At 40.0% G+C, this 20,936-nt stretch overlaps 1 protein-coding gene across 1 annotated transcript in view; it reads left to right on the plus strand.

Moving 5' to 3' along the window:
- Positions 1–16,572: 16,572 nt before the first annotated feature.
- Positions 16,573–20,936, plus strand: part of onecut2 (one cut homeobox 2) — a 31,428-nt gene continuing 27,064 nt past the window's right edge. Inside the window, exon 1 of the mRNA XM_054757595.1 lies at positions 16,573–18,096. Coding sequence (XP_054613570.1) covers positions 16,902–18,096 — 1,195 coding nt within the window. The 5' untranslated portion in view covers positions 16,573–16,901. The remainder of the gene's footprint in view (positions 18,097–20,936) is intronic.

Raw genomic sequence — 20,936 nt, forward strand, 5'->3', positions numbered from 1 at the left:
GTGTCCTAACTGTTTATTTTGTGTACGTAATCGGACCAAAAGGGTTCGGCAGTTGTTCGGAAGTCCTCGGGAGCGCTTGGGAGTGGGTTGGCGGGAGGCGCACCTGGAGGAGGGCCGGGGGTGGAGTAAATTACACAAAGCGTTTGGGCGGGAGGCAGGAAACACTGCAGGAAAAGGTGCAGAAAAAGCTTTCTGTGCGGGTTATCATGTATAGCTGCTTTATAAGAGTCCAGAACTCAATGCAAAAGCCCGAAAATGAGCATTTTTCACCATATGGTAACAGCAATACAGTATGTGTCCCAAGAACCTGTTTTATGCACAACAGATGTGATCTACTTTGAAGAGAATAAGAGCTCAAACAATATATGCATTTTTATGACATCATGAAGGAAAAACCTACATATACCGTATATGCCCCCACTAAAAAAAGCAGGCTTCACTACACATCTTAATGCCTGGAGATCTAGCGACCATCCATCAGATATGAGAGCTGTAAATTTGATCACTTTATTTGCATGCTAAAATGTGACTAATGTTAGCGCTTTAGCTCTTGATGTGCATCAAACATTAAGCACACTTCCTTGTTCACTACACCATTGTCACACCAAGTCATGCCTTTGCTGGCCTATGCCTAATATACTGTAGAAAACACAACCATAACACATAATGTCACTCATGTTTGTTCACTTTGTGCATTAGTTCAGCACTCAGACGCTTCATACAATGGCTCTGAAAGGAGTGAGACCTCTTGTCAGTCTTGCAGTCGCTTTATCTCAGTGAGGGAGGCGGGGCCGCTAGCACACACACACACATACACACGCGCACACACACACAGAGTACAGCAAGTAAGTCTAGTGGGGAGCAATGCAACGTAAAGTAGTAGAAATTAGGGGGCAAATAGATAATTGCAAAGCAAAATGCCACATCCCGCTTGTGGGAATATTCCAGAATATTCAAACCGAATGAGCAACATGAGCCCAACAACACAGATGGACTGGCAGACTTACCTCAAACCTATACCAAACATACCTGACCCAGTTTTCCCACCTGGGAAAGAACTACAAATGGAGATGCTGAGCCTTCGTCCCGCCAGTCAAAACTCACTGAGACGTTTAATCGGCAAAGTAAATACAAACGGAGGAGAGCAAAATGGTGTGCGTTCACAGAAAGTGTAGTTTGCTACGTCGCAATAGAAATGCTGCGTTTGACAGTTGTTGTTTTTTTACAGTTGAGAAAGCAGCATTTTAAGAAATGCTCCAAACGTTCGACAGACAGCATGAATTGCCTGTGAGAAAATACACAAACACCAAGTTCACAACTTTACAGAGTGAAAGGTGACATGTTAAAAGAAATATTTCATGATTATTATTATCACTGTATATATTACCATAATATTAGCGGTTTATTTGGTTGACAATAATATTATTGAGTGTCAGATTGTGGGACAAGAAACATTTCCAAACCTGCACTGTTTTGTGAGACAGAGTCAAAGAAAAATGATTGTTTGTTCAGTCATATTTTGTCCTTATGCTTTTCTTAAAATTAATGCTAAGCTCACATCTCGTCTCTTTCTTGTGGACCCAATCTCGTGTCTTGTCTTGTGAGCTGGGTGTCTTGTGTCACCCCTACTTTAAGTTCTACTTTCTCTACTCAAACAGTGTGGTTGTTGTCAAGTTTGCCTCCTCCATTTTCTATTATGCTATTTTGTTGTCATTTGTCAATAAAAAGGGAAATCATGTTTGAATTGAACAGTTAGTAAAATACAGTAATCCCTCGTTTATTGCAGTTAATTGGTTCCGGACCAATTAGTGAACTTCCACGAAGTACGAGTACTGATTTATAAATCTAATATTTTCATAATTAGAGCATACATTATTACTTTACATACATACTTTAACATTATTAGAAACCCCTAGACATGAAATACCACCCCTATGGTCACCTTTACACTCGTATTACCCAATATAGTCGACATAATAACAGAAAATAAGCCATTTAAACATAAATAAGACCCGTGCTTGTGCGTATTGCTGTAAATGTGTTTCAGCAGTAGTAGTACTAGTAGTTTTTTATTTGGGATTATTGTGCCTGTTGTAAGATAATTCAAACCTGCAATAAAAGCCTGTTGTTCCGGCCATCAAGTCTGGTGCTTGTGTGTCTCACCAGACATTACAGTAACATTACTGACACCTAGTGACCAGTGTAGAATACTACATACCATCTTCTGAATGCCTTATATTTGTATTTTAGTTCATTTATCTTTATGCTTGATCATAGTTCATTTGGGCAAAAAAATACATAAAGTTTGTTTAAATATGCATTTTTTTTTTACTAATAATAATATGTTGTATTCAACAGCGAAACAACATGATTTTTTAGTTAACAGATTTTTGAAAAACAGCATTATATTAGTTAGGGTGGCCGCACGGTGGCCTAGTGGTTAGCATGTTGGCCACACAGTCAGGAGACCGGGATGATGTGGGTTCGAATCTGTGGAGTTTGCATGTTTTCCTCGTGCGTACTCCGATTTCCTCCCACATTCCTACAATATGCATATTAGGTCAACTGGGGACTCTAAATTGTCCATAGGTATGAATGTGAGTGTGAATGGTTGTTTGTCTATATGTGCCCTGCCATTGGCTGGCGACCAGTCCAGGGTGCACCCCGCCTCTCGCCCAAAGTCAGCTGGCATAGGCTCCAGGCTGTGATTCTAGTGAGGATCAGCGGCATAGAAGATGGATGGATGGGTGACAGGGTGAAGCCACCAAATTGGAAGCGCAAAGTGACGAGAGGTTACTGAACTAAGAGTTGAAGCAAATTTTACTTGACATTGGTAAGCTGGCGAGCTCACGTCTGTAAAAAGTGGATGAAGAGCACAATATCACGTCCTGGAGACATGCCTAACACACCTCATTACAATTAAAGCTGCAGACACAAAAAGGCCTTTTCCCAGTCTAAATGGGAGAGACTTAGGGCACCTCACATACTTAATAATTGATTCACCTCTGAGTATATTATGATCATTAATATGCTTTATCACTACAGCTGGACAGAGGCTGGAAAGGAAACCTGAAAACAAAGAAAACTTAAAATGAAGTCTAAGTACTTAATTAAATACTTAATTCGTCCGTCAAGGATTAAACTTCATCAGTAATGTGAGGGGAAAAAAAAAAAAGAAAGTCTTCTTTCTTGCTTTATTTTTATTATTATGTTATTATTTTAAGATACGATGTTGCCAAAAAAAAAAAATTCATCTTAAATCATCATTTTTGGAAAGTTCTGGGTTTGAATTGTCCCATAGAAATCCACTGCCCTTAAACTGGCATCCAGTGTACTTATTGCAGGAAGTGAAACAAAGACAAAGGCCCTGCAATGTAGGTCAGCGTGTATGCAAATGAGAGAGGTCAGAAGGCGTGCGCCAGGGGAGACTGACCTCTGACCTTTGACCCCTCCCGTCCCACTGATTTATGTCATCATCTGGTAAAAAAAAAAAAAAAAGAAAGAAAAACGTGGACGGGTCAACCTCTGGATTTAACATCCCCATTTAATGTTGTACAATTTTTGCTGTGACAAAATATCTAATGGTGCTTTTTTTTCATGTTGGCGAAAATAATATCAGACACTTTATTTAATGGAATAGAAATAAAAAACACAATATACGGCATGTATACATTTTTTAATGGCATTCATGGGGGTGGCCTTCAATAGCAATAGAAAATAGGGTTTAAAAAAAAAAGCATATCATTGATTATTGGGAATAATATTTATTTTAAAGCTGCTCCACTAATCTGCTGTCATTTCTAATTCAGCCGTGTAGAATTGTGAATTAATGATACTTCCTTCTGTTTCTTCCCTTCTTCTTCTTCTCTTTGATCAAAAGTTTGAAAAGCCAGGAGAGCCTCAATCTGCAGCTTATGCACTGATTGTAGGTCTTCAGGCCGAGAGCAAATCAATGGGGTAAATCAAACGTTACGATGAAAAGAGCAACACTCCAGAGGACATGAAATAATCATGTAAAAAGGAGGAGAGTGAATGTTCCTCCCCGACACCACCTTTGATTCTTTAGTTAATGAATGATGACTCTGCGCTCGCTTTAAAACTAACTTTGCCCTCTTAATAATTCCTCTTTATATTTTGGCATATTTATGGGGTTTTTTTTAGATATAAACTTCTATTTAATAGGTTGTAGTTTAAGTATTGAAATGTGTGTTCCTATTTGTTTTTTATAGCAAATTTTTAACTAGCAATTATAGTCCTACTTGTCAACGGGAAACGACCGTATTTTGCCCGTCTTTTAATAGTTTCCCGTAAATGTCCCGCACTTTAAAGAACATCCGGTCATTTATTGCAATTGCTCATTCATGATTATTATTACTGTAAATGAGAATCATTTAAATGACATGGAAAATGCATGCACACAGTTTAAAAACACATGCACAAGTCTTTCATTCTGTGTTGTGACTCTGCAGAATATAAGAGTTTCACTTTTTGAATTGAATGACTGAAATCCATTTCAAATATAGTTATATTTGTTATTATTTTATTTTTCATAAGCAAAGTATATGGATATAAACACACACACACACACCTATATAGAGATATATTATACATATACAAACTTATATTTATATATATTACACATACATATTATATATATATACATGTATATATTATATGTGCATATATAATTTTATATACGCATGTATATAAAGTTGCTTTTAATAACTGCCAGACAGCCAAAGTCCATTCCAGGATTCAAACATGGATGAAAGATGACATTTATGATAGAAATGTGATGAAAATGACCTATGAAGAGGACATGCATTATGCGGGCATTTTCTCATTTATGTGTCCTGCATCAGTAAAATGTGCTTCTTGTGCTGTCATAATGTTTTCAATATTTACAATTTGCATAATTAAAAATAATAATAATAATAATAATCACATTCCTATTTAACATGAATGTGGCTGTAAAAAAAAAAAGTAGGGATTTATTTGTTTCTGGAATGTGCAAGACCATTTTTTTAAATCACAAAATATATCAATGTTGACCTTTTTGCGACACTGACATGTAAATAAAGCGAATCACACATGCATTCATTTCCTCAGCGGTGCTGACTGAGGAATAAAAGCTGCCCCCACATCACGGTGCATGTTCTCTGGGAGGAAACTACACTCCTGTGAAAATTCATCACTACTATTGATCTGAATTAGCATGAGCGCTTTTCGCCCGTGGTCATGTTCCCTGGAATGTTTACTGAAACATACTGTACTCTACGTGTGTACGCATGCACGCAGCTGTGGGCCCAAAGCTTGTTTAATTAGAAGGGATGACAAACCTTTGAAAAAAATTATATTTAGCTCACTTTCGAGATAAATAACTTTGTCCTGTCTGCGATCACGGTGCCACAAAGGCTGCGTGTACATAAAACAAGAACAGCATTTGTTCTACTAGGCGACAAAAGCGTAATAAGTCATTTTTGTATTTTAACCACAAATAAATTGCTACGAAACAACAAAAACTGTATTTGGGAAATATATGGTATAAGTATATTGTGCAAATAATTAATGATATATATTTGCTATTTCACTAGACATATTCCGACACCTGCAAAATTGTACGCCCTTACGTGTTGACTCATATGTATTTGTTATTACAATGTACTAATAATATAGTAGTAAAATGTAACAAAATGCATTAAAAAAAAGTTATTCAATCAAGCATTCATTAATTTAGTATCATTTAAACCACAGGTGACATTTTTAAATAGAATTTTTTAAATTAGCGTTCAGTTAGTATCAACATTTCAGCTTTGTCTCTATTCTTTGCTCTAATTTTCTCTATTTTTTTGGTTTAATTTTATTCTCACAATGTGCCACAGGCCAATATAAAACGAACCGCAGGTACGCAAAAGCCACACTTTGGACACCACCGTTGTGGACAAATGGCAACAAGCTGGCATGTATATTTAAAAAGATCTACATTTACAAATAGAACGCAAATGTAATTTTAACCTAACCCCTTTTTGTCGCCAAGTTGAGGAAATGATGATGAACCTAATATTTCATATAGCGTGAGATGAAAGGCGGTTAAGTGAGTGTTTATTTAGACTTGGACACACAAGTGACGAGGGCGTGTGGTCACATTTGAATACAGCGGGCGGCTCTGCACGCGGCCATTGTGTTGTCATTAATAGCTGATTTCATGGCCAACAGAACCGCGACAAAAGAGGCAGCAGGTCTGAAAAGTTTGAAAAGATTGGAAGAGAATAAAGGGGGAAGAGGAGGGGCTGCAAGTGGAGGAGGAGGAGGAGGAGGAGGAAGGTGCAAGGAGAGGAGGTGTTCTTATTTTCCTCAGCGTTGTCTCAGAGCACAACGGCCAATGGATAGTATGATGATACATTATTACACTCTTACTACCTTGTTATTACACTCCAGTGTGTGTCTTTCTTTCAATATTCCTATCTTTTTACTCTTTGCTAACGTTACATTAACCAACACCAGCCTTCTCTTTTGCTCTGTTACTCCTTTTTGTTTTATTTTGTTCCACAATAATAAAAAAAAAATGAACCTCAGGGCGGCAAAATGCACTGTAACTCTCGAGGTGTCATGAAAAGATATTATTTTTATATTATTATGAAGAGGCGCTTTCAGTCAGTGATTGTACGTATATGTCGAGATAGTTTTAAAATTGTACTGTATTACCAAGCGTACACATCTACCATTGTGTATGCAAATTGGGAAAATTGGGAAAACTACGTTTTGTTTGCAAAATGCACATATTTAAATAGATATTTTTAAAAACGTGTCCATATCAGAATCATAATGGCCTTTATTGTCACTTATAGAGCGGTACAAGTCACATATGGTCGTATGGTAGTACATACAGTACATACCATCTTTAGATAATGGTATCTTTTATGAACATAAATATAAGTGTGTATGTAAAAAGGGAATATAATTATATACAATAAACTAATACACTGTTTCTGTTCATCATTCCATATAACTGCATCATGAACATATTTCATGAGTACCCTATCAATAAATGTGTAGATAAATATGATCTAAAAAACTGCATTACCTTTTATGAACATAAATGTAATTGTGTGTATACATGTACATGTATAGGTTCTATTCAGATGTTTTAAATGTATTACCATCTATTAACATAAATACAGTAAATGTAGATGGGGCTTGCATGTCCATAAAATTGGATTTTAAATTCTATTTTAAAGAAAAATAACATTTTATGGGCATAAACTTCATTGTTTATGTAAAAAGGGAACATAAGTGCAGCATAGAGAGCAATATACTGTGTTCTGTTGAGATGAATGCCGTCTAAAACAATTTAAGAACATAAATATAGGGTATGTATATCAAGACCGAGTTTACATGTCAATATGAAAATAGATTCATTAAAAAAAATCAACACAAACAGAGCAAAAATGGCATCGTTAAAGATTTGAATGTGTGTATATTTTGGAACTATGCTCTATTGTGGTCGTCTCTCTCCCTCTGCAAACTGCAAATGGCTGCCGTCAAACACCAGAACACATGGAACACAACTCACCAGCACCCAACCACTGCAGGAGGAGGAAGATGAGTTTACAGGCGGACAGATGGCTACCCGTCCCGAAAAATGCTCGGTCAGAAAGAGAGAGAGAGGCAGCGATTCGGGGAGGGAAGGATGACTCCGGTTATACGGGGAGAAAAGAGAGCGAGACTCAGTGGGACAGATGCAAGGCAAAGCAGAGCGGTGTTTGTCACTAACGCTATAGATTAGCATGTGGTCTCCAGCACAAAGCTGCAGATCAATACCGCTGCTCGACACACAGCAGATGGCCCGGGACAGAGACACAGAAAGAGTGAGAGAGGATAGGAGGAGGATAAAATGTCCCGATCAACCTGCAGCTTTATTCACATTTTACAATCTGCCGCGTTGAACACGACTCACCAGAACACACGTGGCCTCTGTATCTAAACTCTTCAGTAGTTGCAGCACGGCTTCACGTGTTTGAAACGGTATAAAAATTAAATCATCTAATCTTAAAAAAGCTCGCAGAAACACACATAATCTGTCTTGATTTTCCCCTTTTGTGGTTGAGCAACATGACTCCGAACAGAGTGTAAATAAACAGGCTATTGATTACCTCAACAGTCAGCCAGCTAATCTGCCTTTGTGTCGGCAAGTAGCAACAAAGTGACCAAACATTGACTTCCATATCCAGTGACTCCTCTGACAGTTCACTATTTGATATTAGATAAGGCCTCATATAACTGTGACGGGACCACGCCACCAAATCGGTGCCATTTGCTCCTTGTGACTCCCTCAAAATAAACTTCACGTAGAATGTGTCTCTTTTTTTCAAATCTAAATCTGATAACAAATATGATCACATGGAACTATGATGCAACTTCCTGTTGACCATGTGACTTGTACAACATTCCACATTTTTCACCCAATGTGTTAGGGTGACGGGAATGAGTGAAAACCCAGAGGCACAACTTTTATTTAAAAAAAAATACATGGATGAGGAGTAAAACAAATATGTAAAAAAGACTAATATTTCTGAAAATGTACTGAAAATTAAAATTAAAATAATTTTAAATTAAAATTATTGTTAAAATTATTTTTTTAATTGTATTTATTACATATGCAATCTGATAAACGTGCAGGACATTTTTCTTGTTAAACATACAGTGGTGTGAAAAAGTGTTTGCCCCCTTCCTGATGTCTTATTATTTAGCATGTTTGTCACACTTAAATGTTTCAGATCATCAAACAATTTAAATATTAGTCAATGACAACACAACAGAAGACAAAATGCAATTTTTAAATGAAACTTTTTATTATTTAGGGAGAAAACAGCGCTGTGGAGGAATTTTGACCCACTCGTCTTTGCAGAATTGTTGTAATTCAGCCACATTGGAGGGTTTTCCAGCATGAAGCGCCTTTTTAAGGTCATGCCACAGCATCTCAATAGGATTCAGGTCAGGACTTTGACTAGGCCACTCCAAAGTCTTCATTTTGTTTTTCTTCATTCAGAGGTGGACTTGCTGGTATGTTTTAGATCATTGTCCTGCTGCAGAACCCAAGTTGGTTTCAGCTTGAGGTCACAGATGGCCGTACATTCTCCTTCAGGATTTTTTGGTAGACAGCAGAACTCATGGTTCCGTTTATCACAGCAAGTCTTCCAGGTCTTCAATCAGCAAAACAGCCCCAGATCATCACACTACCACCACCATTTTTTTACTGTTGGTATGATTTACACCAGATGTAATGGGACACACGTCTTCCAAAAAGTTCAACTTTTGTGTCGCCACACCACAGAGTATTTTCCCAAAGGTCTTGGGGCTCATCAAGATGTTTCATCTCAAAATTGAGACAAGCCTTAATGTTCTTTTTGTTCAGCAGTGGTTTTGGTCTTGGAACTCTGCAAGTGCAGGCTGTTTTTGCCCAGTGTAAACATTTAGGTGTGACAAACATGCATGAAGATATGAAATCAGGAAGGGGGCAAACACTTTTTCACACCCCTGTATGTTTTTGCTGTGTTGACTCACATACAGCACGTATACGTCATCCTTGCTTCTGTACAGTTCATAGACGCAAAACAGCCTGTTTTTAGGACAGTAAAACCTCCTGCCATCTTGAAGTTGGCTTTCTCCTCTGATTTCAGATCAGTATTTACAATAAAAGTGTCTGTTGTAATTATGGGATTAGATTTGGCTCCCCTTCTTGTCTCCCCTTCTCTCTTTTATTGCTGTTATTCACTCATGACACAATCGAGGTTTAAGCCCGAAATATGCCTTACACACTTATGAAACACATTTAAAGTATAAAATATATACTGTAGGTACTCACCACTAACCAAAGATAATATTAGATGATCGACAAACAGATGGAATCGGAGTCACTGTGTAGAAATTACAGTTTCACTTTCGCATCTCACAGCTGATGCGTTCCATGACCACTGAACATAGTGCGAAATCTCAACGTTTGACAAAAAAAACTATTAGTGAAGCATAAAGACATACGCATGTAAAAATTGTGGGTTTTTAAACAGTGGTTACATGTATGCTGTGCATTTTACCAGTATTATCCCGTACAGTATTTGCAAACTATGGCTGACATAGCGTGAATGAGATCTGTTTTCTGCTGAAAAAAAAGGCCTATTTTGGGAGAAAACTAATTTTAAAAAATGAAAATGCAAACACGTGATGATCTAATGTATATCGTTGTTATTTCTAATGGACACTTGAACAATTTTGTACAATTTTTTTCTTAAACAAATACAATTGTACTACTTTTTTTTAGCTTGATTTGTTTTAATTGGAATGCATTACATAATGGAACCATGTTAACCTATGAAAAAGAAAGCTACGCTGAGTTTTAAGGATATCGTGCCTTTCCCTTATGTGCGCATGTGTTTTTCTTCAATCATTTTAGTACATCATATTTTAGTACACAGCAAATGCAAAAAAATAAGAAAAGAACGACATGTCGGATCATGTAAACCAAGGTCTCGTCAAGGTGTTCGCAGAAAAATCATGGATTCGTACCATGTGTTTAAGTGTCACCATTTTTTAAATAAAGAGTAAAGAATAGAGAATGTGTCGTAAAGGATGTTTATGCAGTGATGACGAAAAGAAAAGATGTTGTTGAAGTAGCACATATGAGTAAAAAAAAAAAAAAAAGACCGTATATAGCTTGTGCAATGTGCAATAAAAATAAGAAGCCAAGATGTTAAAGTAAAAATATATCCAAAGGAAGGAAAATGTTTTCAATGAAAACCTGCACAGCAGTGACCAATCTATGCATTTTTTCAGAAGGGGGGGGGGGGGGGGGGGGGGGGGGGCTAGCATTATGGCTGAAAGTGGCATCAGCAGTTTTGTTTCCGTCGCCATATTGTTACCAATCTCTGCCACTTCCTTCTCCGCCTCTTCTTCCTCCCACAACAGCTGCTCCTCCTCAACCCCTGGTCCCTGGGCCTTCCCCCTCCACCTTAAATTCCCCCCTGCATCATCCCTCCACCCGTCTCTTTCTTTTCAGCTTTTGGCTTACAGTATATCTCCCATTCATCATGTCACATTTCCCTTCAACTTGCACCCACTTCATGATATTTATCATATGTACTCCCAATTTCACTTTACATCATACATTTCAGTGGATGCATGGCTGCTTGTTTGGTGATTTTTTTGTTTGTTTTCTCGGAAAATAGGACGTTTTTTTCCGCAGAAAACAAATCCCATTGACCCCCAGTCGGTAATAATTTATAAATACAGGACAATACAGTTAAAATGTACAAAATACATGTACCATTATTAAAAAAAGCCCACAATTTTTACATGTTTATGTCTTTTTGCTTCGCTGACAAGGTTTTTTCTTCAGGCTTTGAGATATCGCACTTGAACGCACCATAGTTGTGTGCTGTGCCTGGCTGGATTCCTTCTGTTATCATCATCTACGTTATCATCATTAGTCGTGAGTACCTAGACATTTTATACTTTCAATGTGTTTAATATGCGTGTGAGGCATGTTTAGCTGCCTGGTGAACAATGGCAATTGAAGAGAGAGGGTTTTTGATTTGATTTGATTGATTTGAACATTTCACTTCAGTGTACATCACATACACAGCAGCTGGGGTCTGCAGATGAATCGAATTCAGTCACTTTTATTGCAAATGTTGATCCAAAATCTAAAAAAAAGAATGCCAACGTCAAGCTAGCAGGAGGGTTTGGAGGAGGAGGAGTGAGGCGTGTGTTAAAAATAAACAATTTTATGGGCGCATCAATTGCTCACCGATTTTGGTAGGTAGGCGTGGAACGTAACTACCGCGTAGAACGGGAATCAACTGTCTTCAATTTTTCCTCACGACTCCCTCGTTTTGAATCAACATATAGCAGCAATTATCCAATCGGCTCCAGTCTTTTCTCTGCAAAAGAGACAAAACTTCTGAAGAGGAAACAGGCAGACAGGTTGTTCCTCAGTAGACCCCCTGCCTGGCTCTCTGACAGCTGATCAAAAGATGAAAATGGGTCAGGCTTCTGTTCCTCTGCCCTTAATTACACAACAGTCTTTAAACAAAGCAACATCTGCCCAACTACCCACCCTGCTCCTCCTCCATCTTGCCTCTTTGCGTCCTTTCCCCATCCTTCTTATCACCCAAGCTCAGAACATTTTATATGGGTAATTTTTTTTGTTGTTTGAATGATTTTCGGGCCATTTTCAGGAGAAAGCAATTAAAGAGAGACCAAAATTGGTGAAGATTCTAAAGACGGTGTTCACTTCCTGTTAAGTACATCCTATTATTTCATTCCCTCTCAGTGGACCTGTGAGCAAAGGGTGCGTTCAAGTGATAACTGCATGATCAAGGTTAATTTTAGCCTGTGGATCTGGAAAAGAAACAGATTATAGTCATAGTTTTTTTTTTTTTGGATTGCCTTTGCTCATCTGTTTAACTCTTTGTGCGATGTTTCCTTACAATTAGAGCTGGAAGGCTTTAGAATGGGGGGACATCTTAATCTGACACACCAGATGGATTGTTTCTCAAAAGAGTTGCAGAAATCCATCTGGGCCGACAGTGACTCTTTGGAAAAGGAAACATACAGCACATCGTAACATCAAACTACTGTACATAACGGTAGGTTGATGAATAGGCAGCGTCTCTTGCTTAAACTTGACAGGAAATAAAGTGCTGTCATTTCCTCTTTGTTTCATAAAATGTCGTCCACTTCGGATAAAAGCGCAAACGTGAGAACCATGGTTTTTGCCCCCTTCGTTGGTTAGTTAATTAGCAGGATTACACAAAAAACACAATGCAGATTTCCATTAAACTTTGTAGATAGGTAGGATATATGTGTAGCTACAACCTATTAAATTTTGGTGCACATTGTAATACAAATGTGGAAAGACGAATACTGTCTCTTGTCGCTGTTTCTTCTGCGTCTAATGGTGACGACACCTTTACATTTCCCCTTACATCTCTTCCAGGTCCACATCCCATGTCCCATTTGTATTATGCTTGTTTTTATGTGACTATCCCATCTATCTATCTATTTATTTGTTCTTTATCGCTTATTTTGTTTAGGGTCACAAATGTACTTGAGCCTACCCCAACCTGGACTGGTGGCCAGCTAATCGCAGGGGACATATAGACAGATAGCCATACATACTCATATTTACACCACAATTTAGAGTCTCCGATTAACCTTTAACGAAATGTGAGAGATAAACTACGCAAGCATAAAGACAACATGCGATCCTCGTCCAGAAAGATGTGATCCAAGGTTCAAATCCAAAACCACCTGGGTGTGGTCCTTGGTGTGAACGCTGTTATTATTTTAATGACCCCCTTGACATTTGGTAGATCACCTTCATAGAATCTGTTTTCGTCAGCACACCTTCACTTTTATACATGTAACAATGTGGACAAAAATATACTAAACCAAAAGATCCTCAACTCATCCAAGGTTGCTAATTGGTCTAAGAATTATTAAACCAACCATGTTATCAAGTTAAAAGAGACAATTGGTCATTTATAGTGACTTGCAAATGTGCAAAAAAGAGAGTACAAATGCAGATAGTGGTTTTTCACGGGGGTTATGTTCCCCGCATACCAGCAAATGGTGAAAAACCATACGCCCACTCCAACCACGGCTCATATGACACACGACTGCTAGAATTATTACATTAAATTCAGCTCCAGTAACCTTTCTCTTTCTCTTTCTCTTCAACTCTCTTCAATTGTTCACTCGTGATAGATGCACACAAGCTAAATGCTAAGCACATTCCAGGTTTAAATATGCCTCACACACTAATAGAATGCATTTTAACTATAAAACGTACTCACCCTAATAAATTATAGCGTAAGACGATAAATGAACAGATGGAATCAGAGTCACGGTGTAGTCACGGCACACAATTATGGTGCGTTCAAGGACCACTGAACAAGTTGCAAAGTGTATTTGATTTTGATGATGTACCTGGATCATTAGTGGTGTCAGGTCTCTGATTTAGAGCAGATGTCATTTTAGAAGTGAGGTCTCCTTTAGGTTCTTGGCCTCCTGGATGACTTTGTCTTAAAAACTGGTGTTCCATTTTTGCAGGAACCTTGATGGGGCCTCTTTTCCAAACAGTGAGAAGTTATGCAAAATCAAATTAAAAACCTAATATTTGAATACAACTTTTACAAATTCATTTTAATACCTACCAGCCCTTTAGTGTCCAGGAAGCGAGGAAACATCTGTAGCACATTAGGTGAGTGCTGTGGATTGTGCAGAATTTGCTGACGGTAGTGGAAGTTTTCTCTCATTTTCTGAAAAACAAAACCACAGGCGGCAGCGGCTCAGGAGGTTGAGCAGGTCGTCCAGAAACCGAAGGTTGGTCGGAGAGGCCGTAGGCGCGTATTGGCAGCCATGTTTCTGTCAGACTACGCCAGGGTAGCTGTGGCTACAGATGTAGATAACCACCACCATTGTGGAGTGAATGAATAATGCGTTCACTTCATTGTGAAGCGCTTTGGGTGCCTTGAAAAGTGCTATATAAAATAATCCATCATTATTATTGTGTGGTGGAGAAAAGATAAGGCTTCCATGCAGTCATCTGCCATTTGCTGGTCCCCTGTGATAACTATGGAGGGTTCTTGTGGATGTGAGACCTCCTTTAAGGACCACTTTCCTCAGGGATGGACTGACGTTGCACAGTCTTTACACGTTACTCAAGAAAGGTTGGGAGAGGAAAAACACACTCTTCTGAAAGGTTCAACAGAAAAAACGTCTTCCTAGACTTGATCTCCTTTACAGCAGAGCGAGAAAAAACGCTAAAGACCAAATGCAGCATACTCTGAATGACACAGGAACTACAGAGCTGTGCAACATTCAATACCAAATTCAAAATAAGCATACAACTTAGTGCACCAACTTCAACAAAAATGCTGTGTAAGCTGTACCTGCCGAACATTATATAATAATAAGACAGTTAAAGGACAAAGCAAAAAACAAGCTCAGTCTTTCCCCCACTACAAGGTCCAGTTTCAGCTTGCTGTCCGCGGGGTGAAGTCATGGAGCAACTGTTAAACATGAACTCCAAGTAGAGGGGTTAAATTACGCTCCTGAACACCCTCTGAATGAACTCTCAAATATTACTCTGGCAATTAGTATCACTCAACACAAACTAGCGTCAAAGGCAAAGAATAACTTCCGCAAATTTTACACTTTCACTCTTTTTTTGCTTAACGCCCAGATTTGATGTGTATCAGCTAAAAGTGTGTGAAGTTGAAATACTGAAATACAGTGACAATTCCTGTTCAAAATCGATTCACCAATCAAAGAACTTTATTTGATCTTATCAAAAAGCCAGCACGATATACTAGTTGCACATTTTCTGTAAAATATTGATTTAAGTGTCATACAATAAAATACAGACAATGCGATTCGAAACTGTCTTTATCCGTGTTCATGTTGGTCTTAGTTGATGGATGAATGGCAGAGGGGGAGCTGGGGACACAGAGTTATTTAGCCCTCATTTGTCCTTGGAAGTGTAATGAATTGTGCAGTAAACAGGCTACAGGCCATAATGCTCTTTCATTGCAGCTCCCACGCTCATCCATTCACCCCGAGACTGTCAATAACATTCCCATGCACACCATTTACACGGCAGCAGTTTGCACTCAACGCTGTGAGTGTGTTAACAGCTCAAAACATGACTGAAAGTATTTGCCTTAATTCATACAAAAGAAATATTCCACATTCCAGCCGGCGTGGCCTGACGTTCTAAAGCAATGCTTTCCCTCAATGACGCGTTCCCATTTCCATTTAAGTTACGTTTGTTTTAAAAAATAGGGCCAAAGAAAGTTGCAAGTGCCAGCAATTTGATAAAAGAAGGTGAGAAACCCTCCTCTCGCCTCCCCTCCTCACACTCTACTCCACTCCTCCCCCCCTCCCTCTCTGCTCCCCGCCATCTTTCGTGAACAAGACTTTTCATTTCAGGTAAAAGTGATGTTAAATGTTCATTTGTCCATTTCATTCGTCATTTGTAATTATTTTGCACTGTTTTCTGCATGTAAAACTATAATTATTCTCTGTAAAATATATATTTTTAAATATTTTTGGGTGTCTGGAAGGGTGTCATTATATTTACATTATCTCCTATAGGAAAAGTGTATTTTGCTCTAACAATTGTATGTAATAAAAGGGAATAATTGTATTATTTTGTTAATATTGTTACATTATTGTATATTGTTGGATTTACATATTGTACATACTTGTTCTTTGTTGGTAAATATAAATTCAAAAATCGCTAAATTATTCAATGACGTTGACAAATTTCAAAATAAAAAGTATCGGTGTTAGTATCGATATCTGCAATACTTTACTTTTTATCGGATTCATATCTTAAGTGTGGAGCATCACCCATCTCTCCGGATAACGGCTTCCATAACAGAGCAGTTATTTAGTTAGAAGGGTGCTCTACCCGCCCACTGAACCCTGCACCCTCGCTCTGATTGGTCAACCTCATGATCAGTCACTCGCTCCCGCTTCTCCACCCCCTCTCTCCCGCAGCACGTTGGGTTGAGCGGTCGGCTAGGGGACCGTGGACAGCTCCCGTCTGAGGAGCAGAGTAACACAGGAGGAGGAGAGGGCTGGACATGGGGGAGCCACCGCACAGGCCCGTATGATCAAGATAAAAACACTTTTTATGTGCACCTACCGGGGAAGAGACACAAAGAGACCGACGTGGAGAGGCCGTAGGAGGACCGGGAAACAACCGCGAAAGTGAAAGAAAAGGGGGGATACGGCTGCTGACCCATCCCGGCGAATCAGGGGTGAGAAGAGGAGCGAGAAAGGAGGAGAAGAAGGAGAAATATTTCCGCTCGACCTGATGGACTGAGGACAGATGAATGAAGACTGCCTACACTAACGCCTATAGATGCCTGGCCAAGGACCTGGACGCTTACGCCATGAACACGGACATGACAATAGATGGCATTGGCAACCTGCATGGCGGGGTGGCGGTGAGTTCCGTGGCCCCTGAGGCGGAGCTGATGAGCGGCCACAGCCCGCATCACGGCCGCGGAGGCTCTTCGGGGGCGGTGGGGGGGCATGGGGCGGCGGCGGCGGCTGCCCTGCGGATCCACCAGGACCTGGCCGCCGCTGCCGCGTCATCCCGCTCGGCCATGGTGTCCGGCATGGCCACCATACTGGACGGCAGCGGGGAGTACCGTCCAGACCTGTCCCTCCCGCTGCACCACGCCATGAGCGTCCCCTGCGACACGTCCTCTCCCGGTATGGGGATGAGCGGCACTTACACCACCTTAACCCCGCTCCAGCCGCTGCCCCCCATCTCCACCGTGTCAGACAAGTTCCATCACCATCACCACCACCAGCGGCTCTCGGGGAACGTCAGCGGGAGCTTCACTCTGATGCGGGACGAGCGGGGACTACCGGGCATGAACAACCTTTACAGCCCATACCACAAGGATCACATGTCCGGGATGGGTCAGAGCCTGTCCCCGGTGCTTGGCAACGGCCTGGGCTCCCTCCATAACACCCAGCAAGGTCTTCACAACTACGGCACCACGACGCATGGAGGCCACGACAAGATGCTCAACTTTGACCACACCGCCTCCATGCTCACCAGAGGAGACCACCACCAGCACCGAGGCCTCGGTGGTCCGGGAGGCGGGATGATGCCGCACCTGAACGGAATGCATCACCCGGGACACCCCGCGTCCTCCACGGGCCACCACCCCCACCCCCACCTTCATTCTCCATCTCACGGGCCAGTGTTGGCTTCCACCCGGGAAAGACCGCCCTCCTCCTCCGGGACGCAGGGAATGAACAGTTCGGGGCAGCTGGAGGAGATCAACACCAAGGAGGTGGCGCAGAGGATCACTGCGGAGCTCAAGAGGTACAGCATCCCTCAGGCCATCTTCGCCCAGAGGGTGCTGTGCCGCTCCCAAGGGACCCTGTCGGACCTGCTGAGGAACCCCAAACCCTGGAGTAAACTAAAGTCGGGCCGGGAGACCTTCAGGAGGATGTGGAAGTGGCTGCAGGAGCCTGAATTTCAAAGGATGTCGGCTCTCAGACTGGCAGGTAAGACGTCACTCCAAAATATTGTTGTTTTGTGGCGGTTCCCAGCGTCTCTTCTATTTGGCATGTTTACCGTTATTGAGCAACAACAAAAAGGGCAGGGGGGTTTCCCTACAAACACACCGCTCTCCTCTGAGAAAAAGTCAAATATTATTCTGAAAAAATCTAATCCAAAGCCACCCAAATTAACTTTGAAAAAAGTGAAGGAACTTTTGTGTTGGTGTTACGGGGAAAACACACAGTATGTTAAGTGCATCATGACTGATTAAATCATCACGTGTTGATTCAAACTTTAGTGGAGTACTTGTAGAAGTGATAGGTGCTATCATCTCAACCTGTATGTGGAAGGCAGCGGTGGTCAAAGTTTTTCCAGTGAGGGCCGCATAATTAAAATTAAAAAGATGCAGGGGGCACTGAATTTTGTAAAAACACTTAAAAACAGTATACAGTATATTTAAAGACACCGTTTTTTTTACATTGTGCCTTTTTGCTCTATTTTTCCTATGTTTACAGTTTAATTTTACGGTCTAATAAAAAAGGAACCGCGGGTTGCACTTTGAACGCCCCTGGTGAAAGGGGAGCATATTAACACTGACAGAGTCAGAAGGCTTGAGGGGATCAGGAGATTGGGACTGAAAGGTTGTCACTTGAGTGGGTTTGGGGCCCCCTCTAGTGAGGAGCCTGGTTTGTGTCCCAAAAAAAAAAAATCATCTATTGTCTGCAGGCGACAGAAGTAGCAGTGAGGACCATAGAAACGGATCAGGTTGTTGAGAGAGGAGACATGATGATGATGATGATGGTGGCGGTATACTATTAATTCCACGAAAACAGTTGAGTGATGCTGCAGAGGTTTGCTGTACAAGCAGTGTTTTACTGTCCATTCAAAGTTCATTTCACCTTTTTAATGGGAAAAGCATAAAAAAGTACTTTTAGTAAAGTTAGAATAAAATAAGAAAAAAATTATTATTTCAAATGTAGAAATAGAAATATGTCATACGGTAAAGTTATTTAAAAAAATGTAAAGTTCATTTAAGTCGTCATATTTTCATTGAATTGCGTGAAATGTTAATGTGGATGTGCGATTGGTCGCTAAATTTGATTCACTTTGAATACTTTGTCAGTGGGCAATATAAAAATGCATTTTTTTTTTAAAATGAAGTTGTGCCTTGCGCAAGTTAAAGACCAAGAAAAAGTATTTGTTGTTCAGACCATCAATATGTCTGGTCCTCCAAGCCAGTATCATGCAAAAAAAGTAATCAAGATAAAATGTAAAAATAAAAAAAAAGTGTCAGACATGGAATGTAATTATTGATTGCATAAAATAATGTCAAATTTAAATTATTTTGCAAAATCTATCTTTAATTTATAAAATAGTTAGATGGCGTTAGATGTATTCTGCAAATGTTTACTTTTTTCAATAAAGGTTTGGTTTCAGATTTGCGACTCAGCGTGCACAAACGGCCCATGATATTATCCTCTGACTTGAGCTCAAAATATTCCTATCCAATTTTAAATGAATCCATTTTGTAGTTCTTTAAAACAAATATTGAATTCCTCATCAAAGGGCTCTGTGTTACAGTAAAGCTAAAAAAATCCAAACCGTATCGGTACGGTTTTATCATAATTCAATTATTGATACCTGAAAAACAACTGTTAGCCACAATCTATTTTTGTTAAGCTGTAATTGGAACGTCGGCCTTGAGTGGAAGTATTAAAATTGTGTATTTACAGTGTATTTTAGAATTATTTTTATTGATATAATGTGACGTGGAATTCCCAACATTGTATTTATTTTATGATGGCCTGATGGCGGCAGACAATATCGTTGCTCGTTCATGAATGGCTGTGTTAAGGCAGTAAAAAGCCAGTGTCATTTCACTAGGAGAGCAGCTTACTGCTAAATTGACTCTTTAGCAATGATCAGCGCAAGTACTTTGTCAATAAATACATTGAAATCGGAAAAATCCAACCAAAGAGACAAGTGCGTAATAATCCATATTCGCTCAGTACGAAAGCTTTACCTGAAGAGCTCTGACGGATGAGATTATCTCCGCACAATTACACTGTTCTTTGATTCCTTGATTCCCGTCTATTGACCCTGTGACAGGGGTTGTTTGATTTTGAGAGCTGTTGTTTGATTATATAGATTAACAGGAAATGCCTTGAGTGATGGAGGAGGGGTGAGCTGGCGAAGGCGCTCTCGTGGTATGTGTGTTGTAAAATGGCAGTATGCGGACACACACTGAGAAGCATCCTACTCCTGCTGTCTGGTGGAAATGCACCTTCTCTGCTTCCCCTCAGCTGACTTTTGCATGTGCAAGACGGCCTGTTCAACCACTTACATCGGCAAACAGCAGTACATTGAGTGGATATGGTATTTTTCCACTATCTTTCCATGCAATGAACTAATTTACAAGCTATTGTCACTGACGGTGTCACTTGGTTGCATATCTATTATATTTAATAGCAATTTCAAATGTGTTATTATTATACCATCCATGTACTATAAGTCGATACTGTCAAAGGAGATGATCAGTTGTCGTTGTTGTGTCCGTGGACGTGCAAGGGTTATTTCATTGCACTCTCTCTTTGCTGATGTGATTTTTTTTGAAAGACTGTGGGACAACAGGGAGCAGCAAATCCTTGATCAACAATGCTACAGCCACCTCATAGAGCTGAGGTCACAGGTCAGACCTGCAACACTGTTTTATTAGATGTGGCAAATGTAGAAGCTGTGGGGGAAGACAGTTTACATTTTGCAGCTTGGAAACGGAATGCAGTATTGCAAAAAACAAAAAGGCACCACCCCTTTCCTTTGTGGTGTAATAATGGCACTTGGACTG

Source organism: Dunckerocampus dactyliophorus, chromosome 17, assembly GCF_027744805.1.
Source record: "Dunckerocampus dactyliophorus isolate RoL2022-P2 chromosome 17, RoL_Ddac_1.1, whole genome shotgun sequence".
Lineage (NCBI taxonomy): Eukaryota > Metazoa > Chordata > Actinopteri > Syngnathiformes > Syngnathidae > Dunckerocampus > Dunckerocampus dactyliophorus.